The sequence below is a fragment of the Apus apus genome, chromosome 1 (assembly GCF_020740795.1).
Source record: "Apus apus isolate bApuApu2 chromosome 1, bApuApu2.pri.cur, whole genome shotgun sequence".
Lineage (NCBI taxonomy): Eukaryota > Metazoa > Chordata > Aves > Apodiformes > Apodidae > Apus > Apus apus.
In genome coordinates this window covers 145,799,938-145,822,619 of record NC_067282.1, presented here as the reverse complement: position 1 = coordinate 145,822,619, position 22,682 = coordinate 145,799,938, and the positions used below count along the sequence as shown (strand labels likewise).

Sequence of the window (22,682 nt, the reverse complement as noted above, 5' to 3'; positions counted from 1 at the left end):
TAAACATTCAAGGCTTATCAGTCCACCAGCTGGAAAACTTGCTGCTACTTTCAGCAAGTGTGCTGCTTAAAAGACAGTTCATTGAATGTAAAAAAATCAGTAAAATAAAAATTTGCTTCATCCTGGCTCAGACCAGGACACGGTTAAAGAGGAAAACAGCCTAAAGAAATCAGAGATTCTCATAGCACTTGTTTTCTTTGCATATTATCCTTTGTGCTTTAGAAGAAAGAAAAAACATGCAAAACAGTCTTTTCCTCATCAAAGCAGCCCTTCAGATTTGTAAAGCTTTTCCAAAACATATAGACTTTGTTGATTGCTGTTTTTTTAAATGATTCCCTTCAAACTCAAAGTGGTAGAGGAATATGTACACAGATGTCTCAAAAGTTTTAAAAAATGTTTACAGTTTAAGAAATACCTATGATTTTTAAATTTTTTTAACTTTCTGACCCAATCCAGATTTTTTCCAGCATCTGAAGTCTCTAGCATCTAAGCAGAAGAGTAAATTGCAGTAATGTACCACATTAAGTTAAACACGTTGTCAACTGTTGCGTGAAAGCAGCTTTCTGAAATGCAGAGGTACAGGTCCTCCCATAGCCAGACTAAGCTGTTCTTTACACAAAGTTCTCCTGGGGACAATTCTCATTCTAAAAGCAGATTATCCTCATGACATTATTCACTAAGTGACCATTATTCTAATTTTACTAATGAAGAAACACAGTAAAGACAGATAAAGCATTTGTCTAAAACGATACAGTAGCTCAGGTGCATTTTCCTGACCTATGTAAACTCAGTGCACTGCTTTGATAAGTAGAATTAACTCTTTTCACCTTAGGAGAAACTTTTTTCCAAGCTAATACTTCCCTGAGAAGAGCACATATATCTATACTTTAACACACTGGTACTTTTGCCAGAAAGCAGCACTGCTTTTCTTTTTTTTTCTTCCACCATTACAAAGTATGGTCATATATAAGTGAACTGTCTGCAGGACTTCCAATATTAACAGGTTCTAGCATTAACTGCATATATATGTGCATATATATGTATATAGGCTGTATACAACTGGGTCAGCCTGTTCACAAAACAACTTGTGTTTATCAGGGCAGTGTGCAGCAGCTACGACTATATTATATCAGAGTATAATTAAAGACAGGCATAGTTAAAGCACTGTAAAATAAGGAAACAGTGACATTTAATGAAGCTGTTCAGGACTGGGAACAGGTGAGGGTTTTGACTCTCAGGCAGTCCCTCAGAGATCAGCTAACCAGGTTTATTCTGATCAAGAATTAAAACATCCAGCTAAGCATCTTTGGCCAATGAATTGGCCAGTAACCACTGGCCAGGAAGGCAAATGGTATCCTGGGGTGCATTAAGAAGCGTGTGTCCAGCCAGCCAAGGGATGTTACCCTCCCCCTCTACTCTGCCCTAGTAAGACCACATCTGGAGTACTGTGTTCAGTTCTGGGCTCCCCAGTTCAAGATGGACAGGGATTTACTTGAAAGAGTCCAACAGAGGCTACAAAGATGATTAAGGGACTGGAACACCTGTCTAATGAGGAAAGGCTGAGAGACCTGGGGCTGTTCAGTCTAGAGAAGACTGAGAGGGGATCTTATCAATTAATGTAAGTATCTGAAGGGTGGGTGCCAAGAAGGAGGGGCCAATCTCATTTCAGTCATGCCCTGTGATAGGACAAAGGACAATGGACACAAACTAGAGCACAGAAGTTCCACCTCACCATGAGGAAAAAATTATTTACTGCAAGGGTTACAGAGCACTGGAACAGGCTGCCCAGAGAGGTTGTGGAGTCTCCTTCTCTGGAGACTTTCAAGACCCGTCTGGATGCATTTCTGTATAAACTGCCCTAGATCCTGTGGTGGTCCTGCTCTGGCACGGGTTTGGATTCAATGATCTCCAGAGGCCCCTTCCAACCCCTACTCTTCTGTGATTCTGTGATCTGCCAAGGACAGTCAGTTCATGCCCCCAGGAAAGGAGTGAATTTTGTAACAAAACACACAGAAGTTTGAATGGTGAGATGAATCAATGTAAGGGGAAAGCCCAAAATACAAATCCTATTGAACTGGATTGTACGTAAAATAGGTACACCACTACATCCATAGCTGCAAAAAGCATTTATAGCCATCCTTTTCTCTCAGAATGTGGCTGAACCTCTCCTTCTCCTCCCAAATGCACACACTGCATAAATACCTGGCATGCTGTTTTAGGATTGACTTCCAATTTGTCTAGATTCTGCCTCACAAAATGTGGTCATCTTCAGGCAATGTCTGTTCCTAAATTAAAGAATTCCTAAATGACAGAGCATGGGTTAGAAGGGAGGTAGGAAAGCATGTATTTCTATCCCAGCTATGGAGTGGAGAAAGCTATTTTCTGAAACAAAATAGTTACACTAATGCTCCCATCAAGCAATGGATTATCCCCATTCTAGGATAAACCCCAAAAATGGTTGAATCATTGTTATTTTATAGTGAAGTGTCAGGGGAGGAGAAACAGTCACTTTTAGGAAGACCTATATCTAGTGAATGAGTACTGCAGAAGAAAGATAATTTAAAAAAAAAAAACACCAGTCAAGGGAACCTCTCATGTACTTTTATTGCTGTTTAAAAAAGTTATAATTTTTTGCTCCATCCACTATTTCTGTAAACACTCCAAAGATGAAAATCAACAATTCAGTCCATTTGTTTCATGTCTGCTTACTTCACAGGCACTTGTATCAGTTCCTCTCCCTTCTTGGATATGCTGCAATAAGTATCTTCCTGAAGCACGTTCCCAGGGTGATGCTTTGATTCTAGAGCAGGTTTGCTCTGGCAAGTTGTAGACACAGGGGATCATTATACATGATTAGTCAAACAAGCCTTTCACTTTCCTGTTGATGACAGGGACTTCTCAAAACCCATAAATAGCTAAGTGGCTTGGAGCAGACAAGGAAGAACAGATACAATCCTCAAGCCTAATTATCAACTACTACACTGCTGAGTCCGTATCCATGTGTAGCGAGGTGGCACACTAAGCTACTGAGCACTGGTGGCATTCACTGCCCTCAGCAGGGGTCTGTAGATGCTCAGCCTTAAGCAGGCTAAACATGGATTCAGAAGCCTAAGCGATGGCCAATCGTGCTGTAGCACTGTTCTCTATATCCTATGTATACTCATAACCAGGTATCTCCACACACAGAATTTAAGGCCATGCATACTTTACTGGAGTAGAACCATAACTCACTTCTTGATGCACGCACACGGTCTCTCTTGTGTTTACACTGTCAAAGCTTTTACTGTGTCACAGGAACAACAAAGATGCTGTTATTTTTCCTCTTAAATTGCAGGGAAAATATTTACTGATCTTTGGTTCAATTTTGGAAGACACCAAGTGCTTGCCACCAAAGCTGTCATACCTACACTTAACCAGATGTCCATGGCTGCAACAGTTAATTCTAGTAGAGTTTCAGAACTGGTCTTTCTCTCCACTAAACAAAGCAACAGAGCAACCCCACCCCACCCACTCACAGCCAGAAACACAGCAGCAGCAACCTTCCTACTCAGGCAATTCCCTCTCCTACCTAGTACCTGGCTCCATCTGCTCTCTCCTTCCTGAAGAATAATTTGAGGGAACTAGATCACTTCCCCTCAGTTGCACACATATATCCCAGGAACCACGTACTTCTCAAGAGGGTCCATCACAGGCTTTGTAAATTGCAGTACCAGACAGGTCACAACCCATAAACAGCACACAGAACATCAAAATGCCACATCAGAGTTGAGCACAAGTTGCAAGTTACTAAAAGGTTTTTAATTTAGAATAAGAGAAATTTAGCACTACAGTACAGAGCAGATATGTATTTTACTAACTTCTATAGCATTTTGTTGACCATGGTAAGAACTCAGGCACTTCTTCCACAATACTGCAGATCTCCTAAAATCATCCTCTCTTAAGAGTTAGAAAACCAGGTAACACTCAGTAAGGATACTGAACAACTACACAGTTCACCAGAACACACTTAGTACAATCAACACCTCTTTAATAACCTTGCCATAGTACAGTTGTTGAGCTGTTCCCAACCTATGTGGATCCACCAATTTCAAGGATTGAACAGATCCCTTCAAACACATTTAAATTTGAACAAGCCTGGTTCCAAAATGTCAGTAGGTTAGCACTGCTCCTGACTTCAGAATGCCTCTCTCAAGAATACCCCAAGCTGACTGTACAGGTACTTTCTGCTCTGGTCACTCCACCTTTATAACAGCTTTCCTTTACTACCTCCAGGACGTTACTCTAAGCTTACATGGTCTGGAAACTAAAAAGATGCTGTTTCAGGCCACACACAGGCAAGATGCAGATGTGTTCACACAGAGCAGCACAGCTGCATTCTGTACCTTCTGTTCTGAGATGGAGACTGACAGGTAAGAATGGTAGATATATGCAGTTACTAATATTACCAACACTGGAGAAGCCAAGCAGTAAAGCCACAAACTGAATACCAGTAAAACTTCATCAGCTTATGAAGTACTTCCCACGTGTCATCGAAGAAATTAAAATATATTCAAAATCCTTTTATTACAGTAAATTTAAAATGATAATCAGTAAGGGGTCTCAAACTGGAAAACAATTTAAGCCCTCAAACTTCAGCCTCTTCTGTTGCAATATCTAAATATTCAGGGTACAACAAGAGTGCTGTGGGCAGACACTGGACCATGTCCAGTGCTAAATGCAGAACAATAGATTCTAAAAGCAACTTAAAAAAATTAACACTAAAGATACCTGAGGTTAAACTCACTATAACAGGCAAGATGAGAGGCAGCAGTAGAAGCAGGAAACTATTTTTTGTAGCCACATGAAAAACAATGTTCATCTTAATCCAACAAATTAAAACAGACAATGACAAACAATTTTCCAGATCAAGAAAAACTGAAACCACTACAAGTATTTCCAAGAAAAACACTGACCACTTCTTTTTATTAGTATAGCTTTTACTACTTAGGTAAGAGAGGGCTCTGACAAATGAATGCGCTACAATATACAGTATATTTAAACCACAGATATTAAAACCCAATAAAACCACAAAGATCTAAGTGCATTCCCAAGGTGGACTTCGGTATTTCACAGCATGTTTCCTGTGCCCCACATGCAGCTCACTTGCCAAGTCCTCTCCAGCTGGGAACAGAAAGGCTGGAGAACAGCTGCTCTCCAGCTCTTCCCAAGTAGTGAGTTATACTGTCCAAACGGCATTATTTCTTCTTGAGTGCTCTCTTTCCTTCACCCTTCTTTGGCTTTTCCTTCCCACGGAGCTTTTTCAATCGCCTCATCTCCTCCTTAAAGTCCTGATGCTCATCCCTAGATGGGGGAGGAAAGAAAGAAGTTTATGCTATTTCTCAGAATCCCTAGATGTGAAAGGTTCTTTGAATGCTATGATCATGGAAAAAAACCTCAAAACTGTTTTTAACAGTCAAGTCCATACTGAAACTCCTTGAAATGTATTCACTGTTATTGTTAGCAGCAATTTCAGACGGAATAACATGAAAGATTTCCTTTGGTACTTTGAGAACTAACAAGGTTGCCCTTTTCAGCAACAATTGGTGTCTGCATATATACATAGTTTCCATTGCATTTACTGATCCACTGTGTTTAAATGAGTGGTAAAATATAAAAATCAGCAAGAGACAAGAATGAGAATTCCCCTTCTCATCTAGCTCAGCAGTCTAGCAACAGCACATAATGTTTCCATGCTAGATAGTAAGTTCAGATCATTAGCTTCTAAGAAAACAGGGGCATGCTGAGAAGTAATTACAGTACATGACACTGCTCTCAGGTGACTTCAAGAATGAGTTATGAAGAAAGTGTCAGAGACTGGTAGAATCTTAATAGGAGAATAAACAAGGAAAGAGGATAAATGGGCTGGCAGATATAATGAATCCTCAATAATGTTCTAATAAATTCTATTTAATCTCTGCCACTGTATTTTTCAGTGCAAAGGTATTTTTCAAAAGTCACATCTGCATAGAATCTTAGAATCACTTAGGTTCATAAAGACCTCAAAGATCATGGAGTTCAACCATTAACCCTACTCTACCTAAAGTCCAGCACTAAGACACATTCCCAAGCGTCATGTCTAGACAACTTTTAAACACATACAGGGATGGTGACTCAACCACATCTCTGAGCAGCGTGTTCCAATGTCTGACAACCCTTTCAGTGAAAAAGTTATTCCTAATGTCTAGTCTAAGCCTCTCCTGGTGCAGCTTGAGGCCATTTCCGCTTGTTCTGTCACCACTTACTTGTGAAAAGAGGATCAGTGCCTACCTCTCTACAACATCCTTTCAGGTAGTTGTAGAGAGTGATGAGGTCTCCTCTAAGCCTCCTTTTCTTCAGACTAAGCAGCCCCAGTTCCCTCAGCTGGTCCTCGTAAGACTTCTTCTCAAGGCCCGTCACCAGCTTTGTTGCCCTTCTTTGGACATGCTCCAGCACGTCAATGTCTTTCTTGTACTTAGGTGCCCAAAACTGGACACAGTACTCAAGCTGTGGCCTCCGCAGTGCCAAGCACAGAGGGATGATCACCCCTCTGCTTCTGCTGGTCACACTACTTCTAACACAAGCCAGGATGCCATTGGCTTCTTGGCCAGCTGGGCACACCACTGGCTCTTATTCAGCCGCTTATCCATCAGAACCCCCAAGTCCTTTTCTGCCAGGCAACTTTCCAGCCACTCTTCCCCTAGCCTGTAGCATTGCATGGGGTTGTTGTGGTCCAAGTGCAGGACTTGGCACTTGTTTTGTTGAAGGTCATATAACTGACCACGGCCCATCAATCTAGTCTGTCCAAGTCTCTCTGTAGAGCCTCCCTACCCTCAGGCAGATCAACACTCACTCCAATTTGGTGTCATCTGCAAACTTACTGAGGGTACATTCCATCTCCTCAAGACTGTTGATAAAGATGTTAAAAAGAACATCCTAAGTGGCCTAAGACTGCTGCACTGCTATTTATAAACACAACTCTTTTAGAAAAGAAACAAAAAGCTTGTTAGTTATCATCAGGCCCTGTCAGTCTATGACTCTTCATTACATACTTCTGACCAGCAAACCTGATTCTCTACAAGCTCTCTGTAAACAAAGCAGCCAGGGAACGAAGCTGAGATTAGGAGGGGAAGGAGAAAAGTAAAGAACATGATCATGCCATTGAGGCTTTCTGAGTCAACAGCTATTGGCTGCCCACCTAAATCAAGAGCATCCTGGATGGAATCCTTAATGCGATACTAACAGTAGAAACTAATCAGGTTTGACTTTACAGGGTTAACAGCCTCATGTTTAAGGGTTTTCTTTAACGCTACCTGATTAGAGTCAGAGAATCGCACTTGTTTTCTGCTGGTGTTCTTCAGTAGTGCGGTTCTTCCTACTCAAGACTAGAGAAACTCATTCAGAAATTAAACAACTGGACTGGATGAAGACGGAATTAACAAGGCTACTAAAACAAAATTTAATTTAACTTATTTTAAAGGCTAAAAAGCCCCTCCATCCTAACACAGACTTCCCTTCTCTTTTAAATTTCACTTACTAGCTGCTGAATTTTTGAGGAATACATGGTAAGGCTGTCTCAGCACAATTTCTGTGTCAAGGTAACATCACATTTTTGTAGTATACTCATTTGCCATATTCAGAACTGCAGACCCATCTCTTCGCCTGAGAAAGCTCTCTTCCCTTTCCCACAAAGCCAAAACAAGAACTATTTCTTATATAACTCGTTGGCTATAACTACACCGAAATTCTTTCCCACAACAACTTCTAATGATGGTAAAATTACATAGCCAATACCAACTTATTTTACTCTCCTTGCCCTTGGTGCAACAATCAAGTTCATATTTCCATATGCACCATATTCTAAACTAAACCCTCTTCTATGTTCCTCTTTTCCTTGAAGGAAAAAAGTGCAACAAAACTCACACCCACCCCCTTCCCATCTCCAGTCCTGCTCCCACTCTGTAAGCACAGAGATTACCTGTAGAGACCAAAGTAACGGAGCTTTTTCATGAGGGCGTAGTAGGTGTTGTGAGGAGGATACCAGTCGTAGACCTCCTTCCTCTTGGCCAAAGGCTGCTCACTGAACAGCTTCACCACCTTCATAGATTTTGAGTCAGTTGGCCTGACAACTTCTCCGAATATTTGAGCACTCAGCCGGGCCATTCGAAGGGCATAACTGGAAACATTGGACATCTCCCAAGGAAGAGTGGGCACACATAGACACACGGACCCTCCTGCAAAAGGAAACACAAAAGAGCCACAACTCTAACATGACAGAGAATTACAAGGTATCCCAGAGTTAAGGTAAACAAAACAATTCATCGTACACTGATCACACTTGAAGTCATGCATTCTTTGCACAAAATGAGTCTAATTTTTAGTACACAACCTTGCATATAAAGAATATCTGCTCTACTTGAGGTACAATTAACAGCCCAACTAGGTCACTGCAGACAGCAATCCAGACTATAGAAGTATCTGCACTGAACCACAATTTACCACGGCTAGTTTATTAGCAGATGGAACTCAGCTTGCTTAAGGCTACCTTCACACTCCAGTCACAGGAACAATTACAGTGTGAAATCATGAAGCGGCTGGAGTGAGTCCAGAGGAGGCCCACGAAGATGACCTAAGGGCTGGAGCACCTCTGCTATGAAGACAGGCTTAGAGAGTTGGGGCTGTTTAGCCTGGAGAAGAGAAGGCTCTGGGGAGACCTTAGAGTGGCCTTCCAGTATCTGAAGGAGTCTACAGGAAAGCTGGGGAGGGGCTTTTTACAAGGGCTTGTAGTGAGAGGACAAGGGGTAATGGATCAAAACTGGAAGCAGGGAGATTCAGGTTAGACATTAGGAGGAAATTATTCACTAAGAGGGTGGTGAGATGCTGAAACAGGTTGCCCAGGGAAGCTGTGGATGCCCCCTCCCTGGAAGTGTTCAAGACCAGGCTGAATCGGGCTTTAAGCAAACTGATCTAGTGGGAGGTGTTCCTGCCCATGCAAGGGGTGTATCTAGATTATTTGTAAGGTCTCTTCCAACCCAAACCATTCTATGATTCTATGCCTCTGAGTTCTACACAAGCACAAGGTAAGACACCACTTAAACACACTGAGGGAGCAACTTGGAAGTTTTTTTTCATGAAAATTCCTCACCCTATTTAAAACACTATGAACATTGCTACAGTCCATCTAGTAAAAAAAAGTCTGTTAATTCTAAAAATAAACTAAATAAATAATGTTTCCCTATATAAATCACATAGATCTTTCCCATCTTGACTCCATTCCCTTGCTCATTTCCATCAGCTTTTTCTCTAATCTCTTTTCAGTCTCTCCTGATATCTGTTCATTTTAAGAGAGGAAAAAATCCTTTCCCTGTGCTAGATTCTTTTTTTCCAAGTAAATCCTACAACAGCAGCTTCCCATCCTTTCAGCTACCTCCCATGTAAAGACATCTACCTCTGCAACAAAAATGCTCTAAGGACAAAACCACTGTTATTAGGCCATCAGAGACAACATCCACACTCTCTTAAAGGAGTGTGGAGAAGGGTTTTCTCTCAGCTTTCCTACCCCTCTCCATTTTTTCTCCTCCTTTCATCTTTACTCCCTTTGCAGAATAGGGTCCCATAATCCTGTACTGAAGCCATATGCTGCTTGTACTGTGGCTTTTTTAATAAGTGATTACATAAGTCTCCAGAGAAATAAGCAGGATTCATTCAAGTGCACTACACTGACACTAAAGTTCTTGTTTTAAGAAATACTGCACAGCTGATTTCAGAAGATAAGCATAAAAAATTAAAGAACATGGAGTAACCAGCAGGACAGGGCCAAGTCCATTTCAGTATAAAAGGGAGCTTGTTTTAATAACAAACCTGAAGCATTCATAACCTCACTTACATACTTCTGCCCACTAGAGGACCTGATGTACAACTGCCTACTTTGATTTACTCCTGTTAGCAAAGCACTAGAAAGGAAGCAGGAAAAAAAAAATCAAGCACAAAAATAATACAAGTAATCTGAGTTAAAGAGAATAATGAAAAGATTAGCAAAAGGGAAGGCAAAGTGTGAGAGACGTGAAGTTAAGACAGCAGGCCTAGTGTGAGAAGATAGAAGCTGTTATATAATTGCAGAGTAGCACTTCAACATGAGCATCTATTATCAGGTATGATAACTAAGTCTTGCTAAATCATCCATTTTGGAACAGCCAGTCCCGATTCCTACATTCAGATATAAACAAAAAAATTGTCCCCCTCTTAATCACATCTTCACTGTGAAAACATCACCAGACTCAAACACAAAACTTGCTTGGTCTCTTCCAACTGTAGCCTTAAAATGAAAATACCTTTCACTCCTAAACAATGCAAACCTGTGGTCTGAGGGGCTTGCTTTTCACTTCAGAATTGCTAGGGAATCTAAACAGCCCAAGCCAAAGCTGGAGACCTCCCTTAATCTTTGCCAGTCTAAGAAGGTGTAAGAATTGAGGAAGTCAAAGGCTACAAACTCCCAAGTGCCAGAGCTGTCCAAAGCCTGTTTCAGGGCAACCTCCGGTCCTGCGAGATGCTACCAGAACAGGTCTTTTCTTGGCACTTACAGCAATGATATTTTCAGAATCAACTACTGGTAATTTAGCACACGAAAACCAAAAGCAAAACCGCCATCCAGGGCCGCTTCTTTACCTGCACCCCACCCCTTATTGCTACTCCAAGCCTTGCTTTCCCGTCTCGGGCTGGGATTTTCCTTCCCGACTGGCTAGCTTGCCTCAGGCCGCTTCCTTCTCACTTAGCAGGTGCCAGGAGAACTTTCCGTTTCCAGTCATGATTTGTCTACAACCACACGACGAGCACCAGGCTGCCCCAGGCCACCCCCCTACCCGAGGGGCACCCAGGCCGGGTACGGCCCCGTCCCTCCCGGCTCCGCGGGCCCGCTTCCCTCCAGGAGCCAACGCGTGCAAACCCACCCGGGGGCTGCAGCTGCCCCCCCGGGGGAACCGCGCCGAGGGCCCCTCCGCTAACGAGATCCGCGCCACCCGCCCGGCAGCCCGCCCCGGGGCCCGGCAGGCGAGGCCCGCTCGGCAGGACCCCCCAGGGCCTGCCCCAGGGCAGCCGCGTCGCCCCCGCCTAGCACGCAGCCCCGGGCCCCGTTCCCCACACAAGACCCCTCCGCCCCCACCCAGCGCCCCGGGCTGACCGGCGGGCGGAGCGCGGCGGCGGCGGCGGCAGCAGCGGGGCCGGGGCGCGGGGGGCAGCGATGGCGGCGGCGCAGGCGCAGTGGCTGCCCCGCCCAGGCGCCGCGCGGGTGACGTCACGCGCCGGGGCGGCCGTTGCGGGGCGGCCGTTGCGGGGCGGCCGTTGCGGGGCGGCCCCGCCAGGCCCCGCCTGCCCGAGCGCGGCCGCCTCCGCTTCCCCGGCCCTGCGCGACGCCCTGTGGCGGTGCCGGCAGGCGATGCGGCTCCCCTGGCCGCGCGTCGCGGCCGCTCGCCCCTGTGCCCCCAGCCTCGGGCCGGGGCTGCGGGCCGAGGGGCAGCCCTGGGGCGTGAGGCCGGGCTTGCCCGCCGCGGCCGCGTCGGCTCCTCCCGAGCCCGCTTGGCGTGAGCCTTCCCGGTGCTGGAGTTAGGGGAACTCGTAATCCGTGCCAGGAGGTGCTAAACCTGTGCAGACCTCTGAGGAAAGGACAACGATGCGATTACGTTTATACGCCAAACGCGTAATGCCGTCAAAGGATGAAACTGGGTTTGTCTGGCTGGATCTGTTTTTTCAGCGTTAAAGACGTTCTTGTTCCTCAGTCCTTCCTTGATTAATTTCCTGTTGACTTTCCCATGCTTCCCAGGAGCTGATCAGCCATGGCCTAGGCATCTCGGTCACCTCTCATGGCCTTTTTGAACATTGACATAATCTGTAATTTCCTCTATGTTCCGAGATTTATTACAATTAACATTCCATTTCTTTTGCTGGTTCTTCAAGGATTATTATACAAAAGTTCCCTAGATACCCTGATTTTAAAATGTTTGTTCTGGTCGATGTTGTTTTCCCTTATTACCCACTAATGGACTAGAAGGTATTTTTCTTTTTTTTTTTTTTTTAATAAAGTGCCTCTTCCTTAATCTTTCTAAGGAGGGAATAGAAGTTTTTACCATCTGTCACTTCTATGCTGTTTTGCTCTCTAAATACTCAAACACCTCAGCAGGGTTGTACTCCCCACAATACTGTCTGTAGTTGTGTCACTCATGCATTTTCTGTCATTTAAATTTTTTTTATACCTCAGAACACTTCTATGTTTTTGCCTTGCCACATTGTTCTAGACCACATTTTTAACCTCTGAGTGTTTCCTTCATCCTGCTGCTGAGCCAAGACTGTCCTTGGGCCAAAATTGTCTGTTTTGTTAATTATGCAATCATCTAGACTATGGAATAAGATAATAAGAACTCTCACTTACATTTTTGTCTGTATTTTTGAGTCGTATTTTTCTCATGATTTTGTCTTGATGGAGATAATCTTTCTGAAGTATCTCCCTGTGTGTAGGAGAGTCTTTCCCTGGTTGGGAATGTCCTTTTTTGCTTATTATAATCAAATCATGATCGCTGCCTCCCTAGCAACCACCACTTTCTTGTACCATGATTAAACTGTATAAACATTACGAGTTCCAAAATGCTTATTCCATATAGATTGGAATACCTCCTGTCATTGAAAATAAGTTTTAGAAACTATGGTGAGACACAGCTGCTGGCTATTTGGGGCTTTTTCCTCATACAACATCAAATTGAGCTCACTTTTTGTACATTGGAGGATTGAGCAGTTGGATTCTCTGTAGCCATCTCCACTCCATTTCGCCACTCTTCAACATGGTTCCTTGGGACAAGTTACTGTCTCTTCATCTCTAAAATAATGATGGCAGTTTAATATGTACTGCAACATTCCACTCCTTCAAATGTCTTTATTTGTTTAAAAGGATTGTGGCAAAATATTTTAGGTAAATCATTCTGCCCGTGTCAGTAGTTACACTGGTTTGATCTCATTTGTCCTCATCAGCGAAAATATCCAATAGTACTTGCATTTGTGAACCAAACTCATAAATTTGGCACATAGACCACTGAAAAACACCTTCCTGTTTCCCTCAGACTATTGAATTGCCTAAAACGGGACCCAATTATCATGGTTCTGGTTCCATTTCTGTTTTAGCCTGGTGTCTGATTGTCTAAAGTTACTCCCCTGAGTTTCAGACCAGCGACGTTTTGGGGATTAGACTGAGTAAGAATGATACTTGTTCCTGATCAGAACAGGAGGCAAACTGACTTGTTATTCTTAGTTTCACATCATGGCTCTGGATCACTGGGAAGGAGTCACAGTACAGAGAGACCCTGTGTTGTTGGCTACATTTTACAGACACACGTATGTGTAAGTGTGGACGTGAGGAGTTCCGGCATGGCTTTTTTGGTGTGATGGAAGCACACGTACAGGATCAGGTCTTCATTAGTTAATTTCTTCTGCAGCTTTTCCTTTAAAATCAGTTGCTTCTCCTGTCAGCCATGCAATGACAAGCAAATATTCAATCTGAGGCCAAGAATGAAGGAAAAATGTGCACTCACAGGAGTATTTTTGTTACTATGTCACTGTTATTACTGTTACTGCGTGATGTGCTTCGCTGTGGAGGACATTGTCCAAAGCACTCTCCCCGAGATGATGCCCCTCATGAGAACAGGTTAGACAGGCCAGGCACCTTTCTGGCTGCTGAGCAGTGCATCCCCGGGAATAATTACTGTCAGCAGTGTACGGGTGGCTGCACTCCTGTTTTAGTTACTAGTGCTTAACATTCAGGGTGATGGCTGAACTGCTGCTTAGGCTCCTCAGTGTTGTGCCTCTAGGCACAGAAGGTATTTCTTCATTTTTTTCCTTATCACTGTGGGGAGGTGACAGGAGTGGAAGACATGTATGTCCCACTCCTTTATCTGCCATGCTGCTGGTGCAGAATGATGGGTAGTTAGAGAGGTGAGGTGCACAAGAGCTAGACCTCCAGTTCCTGGAGCTGGTGGTATCTAGACTGCTATGTTATGCAAAGCCACCTGTCTAATCAGACCAACGCAATGCTATTTCTGTAGCACTGTAAGTGTGTGGAGCCTTTTGGACATCTAAAGCGAACGTCCCTACTCTGAGGTTTTCACAGTACAAATTAGACTTGACATGCTGAGGGGTGATAATAGCAGGGAATGGAAGGGGCTGACAACAGGAATGGGCTTGTGTCAAGCTGAAGTCTATGGACACGTTGTTAGATCCTCCTGAGCTTTTTGGTATAAATAGAGCAAACTGTTTGGACTTGTCAGCAATTATTTAGAAGAAAATCAGTGGCAGATGGGTGAGTAAAAACCATGAAACCCAAGAAAGGAGTTAGAGGACACTGAGTTGATGTAGGACTTGGAGAAAATTTAGGTATTCTTCTTGGGGACTGTTGTGAGGGAAAGAAATCAAGGGAATGAAGAAACATGCATGGAGCACATGCAAAGCAGCAAAGGAAGAGGCTTCATGATAAAGCACAGGGAAGACCTTTTTACAAAGATTTGGCAGTAATCTGGTCCGGAATTCTTTTATTTGATCAGTAGTATTCTGGAATTACTTGCCTCCTTAATTCCTCTTCTCTATGTACTTCAGTTCTATCTGAATGTTGAATGGCCTTAAGGTAGGATTTTGACAAAATGCCATCTTCTCCAGAAGAACTGTGGCACGTCCGTTTCTAACCGAAGTTGACCAGCATAGTGGGGGATGCATGAAGCTGAACAGGCAAGTGGGGGCAGGATGCTGTAGACCTCCACACATCTACATGTTTGTTATTTAGACTGGCTAATTTGTAGTTCAGTATGTCAGAATAAGTGATCAGTGATAGATTTAATTGAAGTACTTAAGACTGAAGGGAAGGAATATTTCTTAGTGGTTAGATCAGGGGACTGGGAATGAGAACTGTTGAATCCTATTATTTCATAGCTCCGTTACTAACTTGCTGGATGACCTTAAGCAAGTTAATTAACCTATCTGCCATTTCATCCTTCTGTAAACTGTGGATAATAATGTCTGCTTCAGAAGTAGGTTGTGAAGAGTAATTGATTCTTAGAAAATGCTTCAGCTTTCCTTAGTGAAAAATGTACTACAGAAGTAAAATATTATTGTTATTTTGCCAACAACATGCATAGAAAACTTTTAATGGCCACAGTAACAAAGACACATCCTTCTTGGCTGGAACAAAGTATTTCAGGGGGAAGAAAAAAAGGAAAAATTTAAGAATTACAAAATGAGGTGAAAAGAGAAGAAATAATGGAGAAATCTGGTTCACTGCTGATAAAAGATCTTGTCATGTCTCTTCCATCATTTCTTGCAGAAGTAATCTGAAAGGACATCAACCAAGGTTTTCAAATGGGGTCAAAACAGCTGTCCATCTGTAACTCTGTTTGACCAAGTGTAAAAATGAAAACAAAAAAAAAATGTTTCAGCAATAAAGTTTTCAGGAAGACATCAATCTCTTAAACAGAAAATCCAAGGAGACTGGTTGGGTTTGTTTGAGCTCACATTTCTGTATGTTTCTGTTTCTGTATGTTGATCTCTTACCAAGAAGATGCCTTGAATCTAGACCTCATGTGTTTGTGAGCTGTTGGCTCCTCTGGGTTTTGGCAGACTGATACTTTATATCACTGTTGGTTTCTACATTGCACTCCAATGGAGTTTTCCCTTCATGTTTTCCTGGTTTAGGTCCCTTCTTCTCTTAGGGTATCTCAACTAATGCTGACCACAGGATACATCATTAGGTCTTTGGAAGCACTCTAGATGTCCACTTTCTGATAGCCTCTGTTTGCAAGTCAGAAGGTTCTCCAAGATCTGTCTGCTGACTCAGTAGCACTCTTTGTAGACCTAAAACCATTGATCAGCCTTTTCCCCTTCTGTAGCCTGTTGGAGGCAGATCCATGGAAACAGATAATTCTTTGGTTTTAGTTTGGAGTTCTTCAGTCCTGGTGGGTGACATGAAGCTGCTCTTTATTATGTCAGGGTAGCCCCAGGGTACATGCATTGACCATGCACAGCACTGGTAACTAGAATTGCTCTTTACTTCAGAATTTGCTGGTTTAGAGAAACATAATCAGTCTTGCATACACTTCCCAGCCTCAGTTTCTTCAGCCTGTGGCAGCATTCTTCTGTCTGATGGGCAGGTTTTGGGGAGTATCCAGGATCTTTCTTCATTCACCTTGTGCTTGTCTTTTGAGCTGCAAATGCTTTTTTTTTTTTTTCTCTCTGACTTTGCCAGTACCCAGGCTGAATTAGTCCCGCACCTACACATGCTCTCTGGGCATCTGTTTTCTTTTTCCTGCAAAAAATTCCTTCTTCAGATTTTATAGCTGCGAGTCCCAATTTCCCTTTTTCCCATTTTCATCCTTGGCAAATTTTGTTCCTTAGTCTGTTTCTCTAGAAACAATCAAGAGAATCAGCTTCTTGCAGGCCAGTACCTTTAAGATACCTGTTGAGCAGCAGAATATGGTCATTAGGGCTCAATACTTCCCATTATTTCTTGTTTGGTGGGTTCTTACTTGAGGCTTTTACAGCAAAGGTGAATAAATGCATGTCTTTCATGGTACAGTAGATCTCACTGGTACAAGTTCAGAGTATGAGCCATATGACTATGTCGTAGATGATGGACTACCCCAAATAATTGTCCAAAGCATATGAAACTCTTAATTTTCCCTTGTTGTGGTGGGTAGTCTGCACAAACTGCTCTCTGAAGGGTTAAGACCTTTTGTTGTCTGTTGCTTGCTCTAAGAGATTGAAGGCATTCCTGATCTGTGGCCCTTTTGTATTCAGAGCTAACACAATATTCACAGCAGGGGTAAGTTTGTTGCCATGCTCTTGGAGATGTCTTCCTGCTGAGCCTTGTTTACATTGAGCTTCCTGGAAGTGCTGGAGATGCCTTGGAGTGCTTGTCATTGGTTAAACAGACAGGCAACTACTACTGAGCTTTGAAATCCAATTGTGTCCAGCCTGGCTGCAGTGGCCCCAGTCTGTCCTAGTAATGGGTCAGTTCAACTCTGGACAGGATTTCCGAAAATGGCAGCAAGGGACTGTGCTTGTAGGACTGAACTTTCCGCAAGGTCTTCACAATTGTAGCTGTTGCCAGCATATGGTCAGCTGCTGTGTAGGGTCTTCAACCATAAATCCTCTTGAATACCTGACTGCAGAGATCACTCTGGGACAAAGTCAGGTATGTGGGAAGGAACACGACCCACTGTTCTGATTGGAGACTCCAAACAGGCATTTCCCTCAAAGGTGTACCTACAGATTTTGTATCCATTCACTGCACCTAAGCATCTACATTGTTACTGTGAAGCACTTTGAGATGCCCAGCTTCTGAAAGGTGCTCTGGAAGAGACATCAAGCTGTAGGTTTCTGTAAGTATCTTATTTGGTGTATCAGATTTAGTGGCATAATACATTGGATTGCAATTTCCAATGAAAAATAAAAATGGTATGTGAAACTAAGAGCTGTTGCGATCAACTCTGTGTTGACAGAACAGTCCTTAAGGAGCTGCTGCCATCTCTTAGAAGCTGAGCACTGGTAGCAATTCTGCTGAAAAGTATAGATTTTCTTTCCTCCTCTTTCCTTTAGTCTCTGTTAAGCTGAACAAACCAATGGCAATCACATGGAAACAAGGTCTTCTTGCTTAGGAATTAATCTCTTCCTGCTGCATGTTTCCCACCTGGAGCTCTATTACTTGCTTTGTGATCTAATCAGTTCCTCAAAAAACATTTGTGATATCACAGCGCTGAAGTTTCAGGTGGGGAAATGTATCGCGCAAATGAATGAATTCTGAAGAACCAAATACTTTATTTTCATGCAAATATTGTTGGTGATAATAAATGAAGAGTGGTAAATGCAAAACTGTTGAAGACAGGAGCATACTTATGTATAAATAGAGATTTTATCATCCTAGATGTCAGCTATTATAGAGACATGTAGTGTGTGTGTATGTATGTATATATATATATATATATATGCATTTTTCTCTTTTTTTACTTTAAAAGGATCATCTTTTCTAGGACTTCACAGCCAAATTAAGTACATGAAGATGGAGGTCTTACTTGTGAGTCATGTTCCAAAACAGAAGGGTGCTTTTAGAGAATACATTTTTTTAAGCAGGTGGTATTTTGGTTTTGTTTATTTATTTATTTATTTTTTAAATTCCCTTCTGTGATAGTTTCTTATAATCTATGAATTCAGATTTTTAACAAATCCTTGTTCTTCTTTTATGACTAAAGAAAGCAACAAATTGCATTGGCAACTGGGAGTCCATCACAGATGTGGTATATTCATTACCACAGACCTGGTTATCCGTCTAAAAAGGCTATGGCTCTTTCTTTCAGGGGATTAATTCACAAAATGCTGCTGATAGAAGCAGAAATGAACAAAGGGTTCTGGAATCTGCCAGAAGCTAAGGTGAGGTTGTGAGGTGTGACTTGCTGCATAAAGCAACCAAACAGTACTACAGCTGTACCTTCATACAAAACTACCTATATGAACTAAAGATGGATACACTACAGCAAAATCAGAATTATTCAGGCTTTACCATATTGAAGATCAATATGTTAGATGTAGCTTTAAGAAGAAAAGTCACCTCTTACAAAATATGCTTATTATTGTCAGCTACGAAGTTGGAGTTTTTGCTCTGAGTCAGTACTCTTTGCCCCTAATATCTCATTTCTGCCATCCTGGATTCTTCTTGCTATTTCTATAAAAGTCACAAGATCTATGAATTTTAATGAGAAGTAATATCTCCTGTTTTCAGCTGTGCCTAGTGATGGTGATGTTGGAGAGCCATCTTAGTTTTGTATTTGGCTTTAGGCAGCAAGTAACCTTGCTATACAACTCCTGCTTTCAGATCAATGTCACCTTCATCACTGCAGCAGTCACTGGGTTTTTCCTGCAGTAGGATTTAGGGTAGGAGGCTGGGCTTGATCCATCTAAAAGGTAAACTGAGAGAAGCACAGGGGAGCTTGTTCAAAACAGTAGTCCTCTTAGCAAGGCAACTGGGGAAAGAGGAGAGAGCTGGTGTCCAGCTCAGGGAAGAAGAAGCTGTAGAATATGAAGAAGTTGACTACCAAGCTAGCAAGATGATAACCAGGTGACATTACAGAGTGGCTGCTGCAATCACAGGGTGCATCAGAGTGAAGCTGAATCTTAGCTTGTGAAAACAAGGGCTAGGATGTGATTTCTGTTGTATGGAGCTGAATATGAAAGCCCTGAGGACTAAAGATGGCATGTGTGCTTTGACTGAGTTGTCTTCTTGCCCTGCAGAACTCCCTCTTTCAACAGAGGCTTATACATGTGCAGCTTAAGCCTTTTATTTTGTGTTGGCTGCTTTTTTGTTTGTTTGTTTGTTTTTAGTTTTTGTTTTGTAAATCTTTTCTCAATGCTCCTCTGATGCTGGAAGAACTTGACTCTTTCATTAGGACTCAACAGAGGCAGGGGCAAGCCTGGCTTTCCCAAGTCACTTTAGTACTCACCTGTGAGCATGGTACACAGTTAGATCCTACCACCTAGTCGAGAAATCTAAAGCTCATGACAACACCTTTACAGGTGGAGTGATAGGTTCAAAGTTATTCTGCAGTTTGTCACAGTGCCTTTAAACATTTAGTCTGCATGGAGGTGGTGCTGGGATAATGTCTTCATTTGCCTACGTGTGCCTACCAGGCCTGTTTTCAGTAGCTTGCTTTATCTTTGGAAAAAACACATTATTCTGTGGTTCTTCTTAGTTGGATATTGTCTTTTACCTGTCTCTGTGTGAGGTGATTTAGTGTTGGCCATTCCCTCAGCTTTATTGAAAAAGATGATATAGGACTGCTTACCTACATATCTTCCTGCTTTCTGCCCAGCGATTCATTTTGTTTCCTTTCCAAACAAATCTGTTCTTTTGATGCTACACTCCATTCAGCTCCTGACTCCCTGATTAATTCTGTCTCAGCTCATGTACTCTTGTCCTGCTCATCACAACTTCAGGTCACTAATTGAAGACTCTAAGAAAACACCAGAGTAAAAATTGGCAATTAATTTCCATTCACTCGTGTCTTGTGTTCATGAGGTAAGATACACAATCCTACTTTCTACACAAACTCTGTTTCCTTTTATGCAAGATGATGGATGAGCTAGGACTTGGCAGTCCTGAGATCGTGGCTGTTTGTTGAGGAGTTTGGAGGCTGTGTAGTGAACCTAGCAGATTAATATAGGGAGGAGAAATCACAGTCAGACAGTTAAGGCAACTGAATTGAAATTAAAAATTGGATTTTATTTCACCCTTTGTGGGATTTGTGTAGCTGAATGACTCAAACAAATTACAATCTTCCCTATTGCTGTCCATGTGGTCCCCATTTTCTGTGTATCCAGTTTCAGTCACCCATGCACTCATTGTAGAAAAACTGCCCACTGTGTCTAGAGCCAAGGTAAATGGGAGCTGTTCTCTGAGGAAAGAAAGTGCTTAAGCACTCTGAAAGTTTTGGTTCTCAGCTTCTTTAATTGATCACCCAAAATACACTGACATGTTTGAAAATATTGGCTTTTATCTCTGCTCCTCAGCAGGGAGCTATGAAGATAAATTCATTGATGTTTGTAAAAAAAAAAAGGAACCTTGAATGCTATGATGAGAACACCACTGCAGAAAAGCCCATGAGGAAATTAATCATTCTGTATTCAATGCAGGATCTGGATGCTCTGCAGTAAATAGTACATGCGCCACACATTGGGTGATAAGGACAGGAGAAAATGTGTATAGCCTTCATTAAGTGAGCAACATCCATCCTTTGCTCTGAAAAAGGCGGGAGACCCATGGAAACAATAATAATGTAATTAAAACTTGTATCATGATGCGTTTGCTTGAGGGGTGAATTAATGTTGCACAGGTGATCTTAAATCTGGCATTTACTAACTTGCTGAACTTTGCAATGCGAATGGTTTGTTTTAGAGAGAGCAAACCAAATTCCTTTTGGGAATTAGCTTGGGGAGATGGGGGGGACAGCAGACATTCAGCTAAGTGCTGGTGTGTGCAGCTAGATATGAGTGTGTGCACAGCTAGACACCAGTGTGTACATAGCTGTCTGCATAATCTCTGTGTGTGGGTGTGTGTATAGGGCTAGCTCATGTTTATGCAGCTGGCTGGTATTTCCCTCTGAAAATGCCTTTGTCTATGAAAAAAATTTAAAAAATAGAAGGAACATCAAGACTGTTTTAGATGCTTGGGTCATCGGTGACAAACTTTTACATGGCATTTTGTGGTTCAGGTCTTCATTTATAGAGCCTCTTCTTGTTTCTGAGTCACCTTAGCACCCCAAAATCTGTTTGACTGATGGGTCAAGTGTTTGTGGGAGTTACAGTAAGATGCTTCTGTGGGATAGGTAGCATCTTTTATTCTGTTAGTAAAGGGGCTGGCATGCTGTGGATTCACCCACACCAGTATCCAAGGTGCATTGGGATGATAAAAAATATTAGCGGATATAATTTGTTATATCTGTGTTTGTTTTGATTGCTGTCTTGTATCTGAAATTCTGTAATTAGAGCAGCGAACTGCCTCCAGGGCCAGTGCCACTCCAAGTCATACAGCACCAGTATGAGTTCCTTTGGCTTCAGTAGGGGATTCGTTACAAAGAATGAAGGCTGGAGCCCGTGTAAATTAAACATCACCTCTTGGGAAATGAAGATGACAAAGAGGGAAAGGAAATAGTGAAGACCTTTTCTCCCCATTGAATAAACCGAGGTAGCGGCACAGATCCCTGGGACTGGGAAGCACATTGCCTTGCTCCATCCCCTCCCCCACTAGATGGCACTGAACTCTTTTTCTTTAAAAGAAAAAAAAAAAAAAAAAGAAAAAAAAAAAAAGAGGAGGGAGAAGAAAAATATGGTGGAGGTAATTTTGATGTAAAAAGAAAAAAAACCGAAAAAACAAACGGAAGAAAAGCAAACTGCAATTGGTTTTCCATTAACTCTGCCCTTCCCTCATGCTCACCCCGCCCCCCGCCTGTGTGTACCTTGGTACAGGCAATCTCTGCTGTCTGAAGCTTTCTTGGAAGGCGGTGGGAGATAATAGCTGGAGGATGCTAGGGAAAGCAGAAACAATCCTGGGAGGGAGTGGAGAGGACACCGGCCCTATCTGTAAGATAAGATCCGTGGCGAGGTCTAGCAAGGCAGCGCACGGCTCGGCACCAGGAATTTGCTCTGAAGAGGCTCGCCAGGCTCCGCTTCTCTGTCCCGTGTCATCAGACATTTTTCCTGTGCTCCCATGTGCTTTAGCTTTCCCTCTGGATTAATGAAATCGTCACCTGCAGAAAGGAAAGCCTCAGCTTTCAATCCTTTGCTAAAACTGCCTGATTCATCTAAGACCCATGAATTACCTCCCTTTGCCAAGATGCCCTTAATTCACTGTAGGGAGCAGTTTCCATGTAGCCTGCCTGAGTGTGTGTGGAATTTTTTATTTTAAAGGCCTTTCTTCCAGCTTACGTTCATCTGAAGATCGAAAAGGATTGTTTTCCCCCACCCTGTGGTGAGGCGGGGGCAGGGTGGGAGGAAAAGAATTTAATAATGGTCTGTTTGTGCTGAGAAGAGGCTGTCTATAATAAAACCAGGAAGAGACAGAGGAAAGGTTTCTAATGCCTGCAGCAGGCAATATTCTG

General features: G+C 42.7%; 1 protein-coding gene across 1 annotated transcript; it reads right to left on the bottom strand.

Annotated features, from left to right (window-relative positions):
• Positions 1-2,579: 2,579 nt before the first annotated feature.
• On the bottom strand, positions 2,580-11,301 carry MRPS33 (mitochondrial ribosomal protein S33). Its single transcript, XM_051640890.1, has 3 exons — positions 11,192-11,301; positions 7,994-8,249; positions 2,580-5,340 (listed from the first exon to the last, which is right to left on the bottom strand). The coding sequence occupies exons 2-3, from the start codon at positions 8,206-8,208 to the stop codon at positions 5,235-5,237; spliced, it is 321 nt and encodes a 106-aa protein (XP_051496850.1). The 5' UTR covers positions 8,209-8,249; positions 11,192-11,301; the 3' UTR covers positions 2,580-5,234.
• Positions 11,302-22,682: the final 11,381 nt, after the last annotated feature.

Coding starts and splice junctions, on each gene's coding strand:
- MRPS33 (XM_051640890.1), bottom strand. CDS start 8,208: ATGTCCAATGTTTCCAGTTATGCCCTTCGAATGGCCCGGCTGAGTGCT. Junction 5,341..7,993: donor CGTTACTTTGGTCTCTACAG/GTAATCTCTGTG, acceptor TCCCCCATCTAG/GGATGAGCATCAGGACTTTA.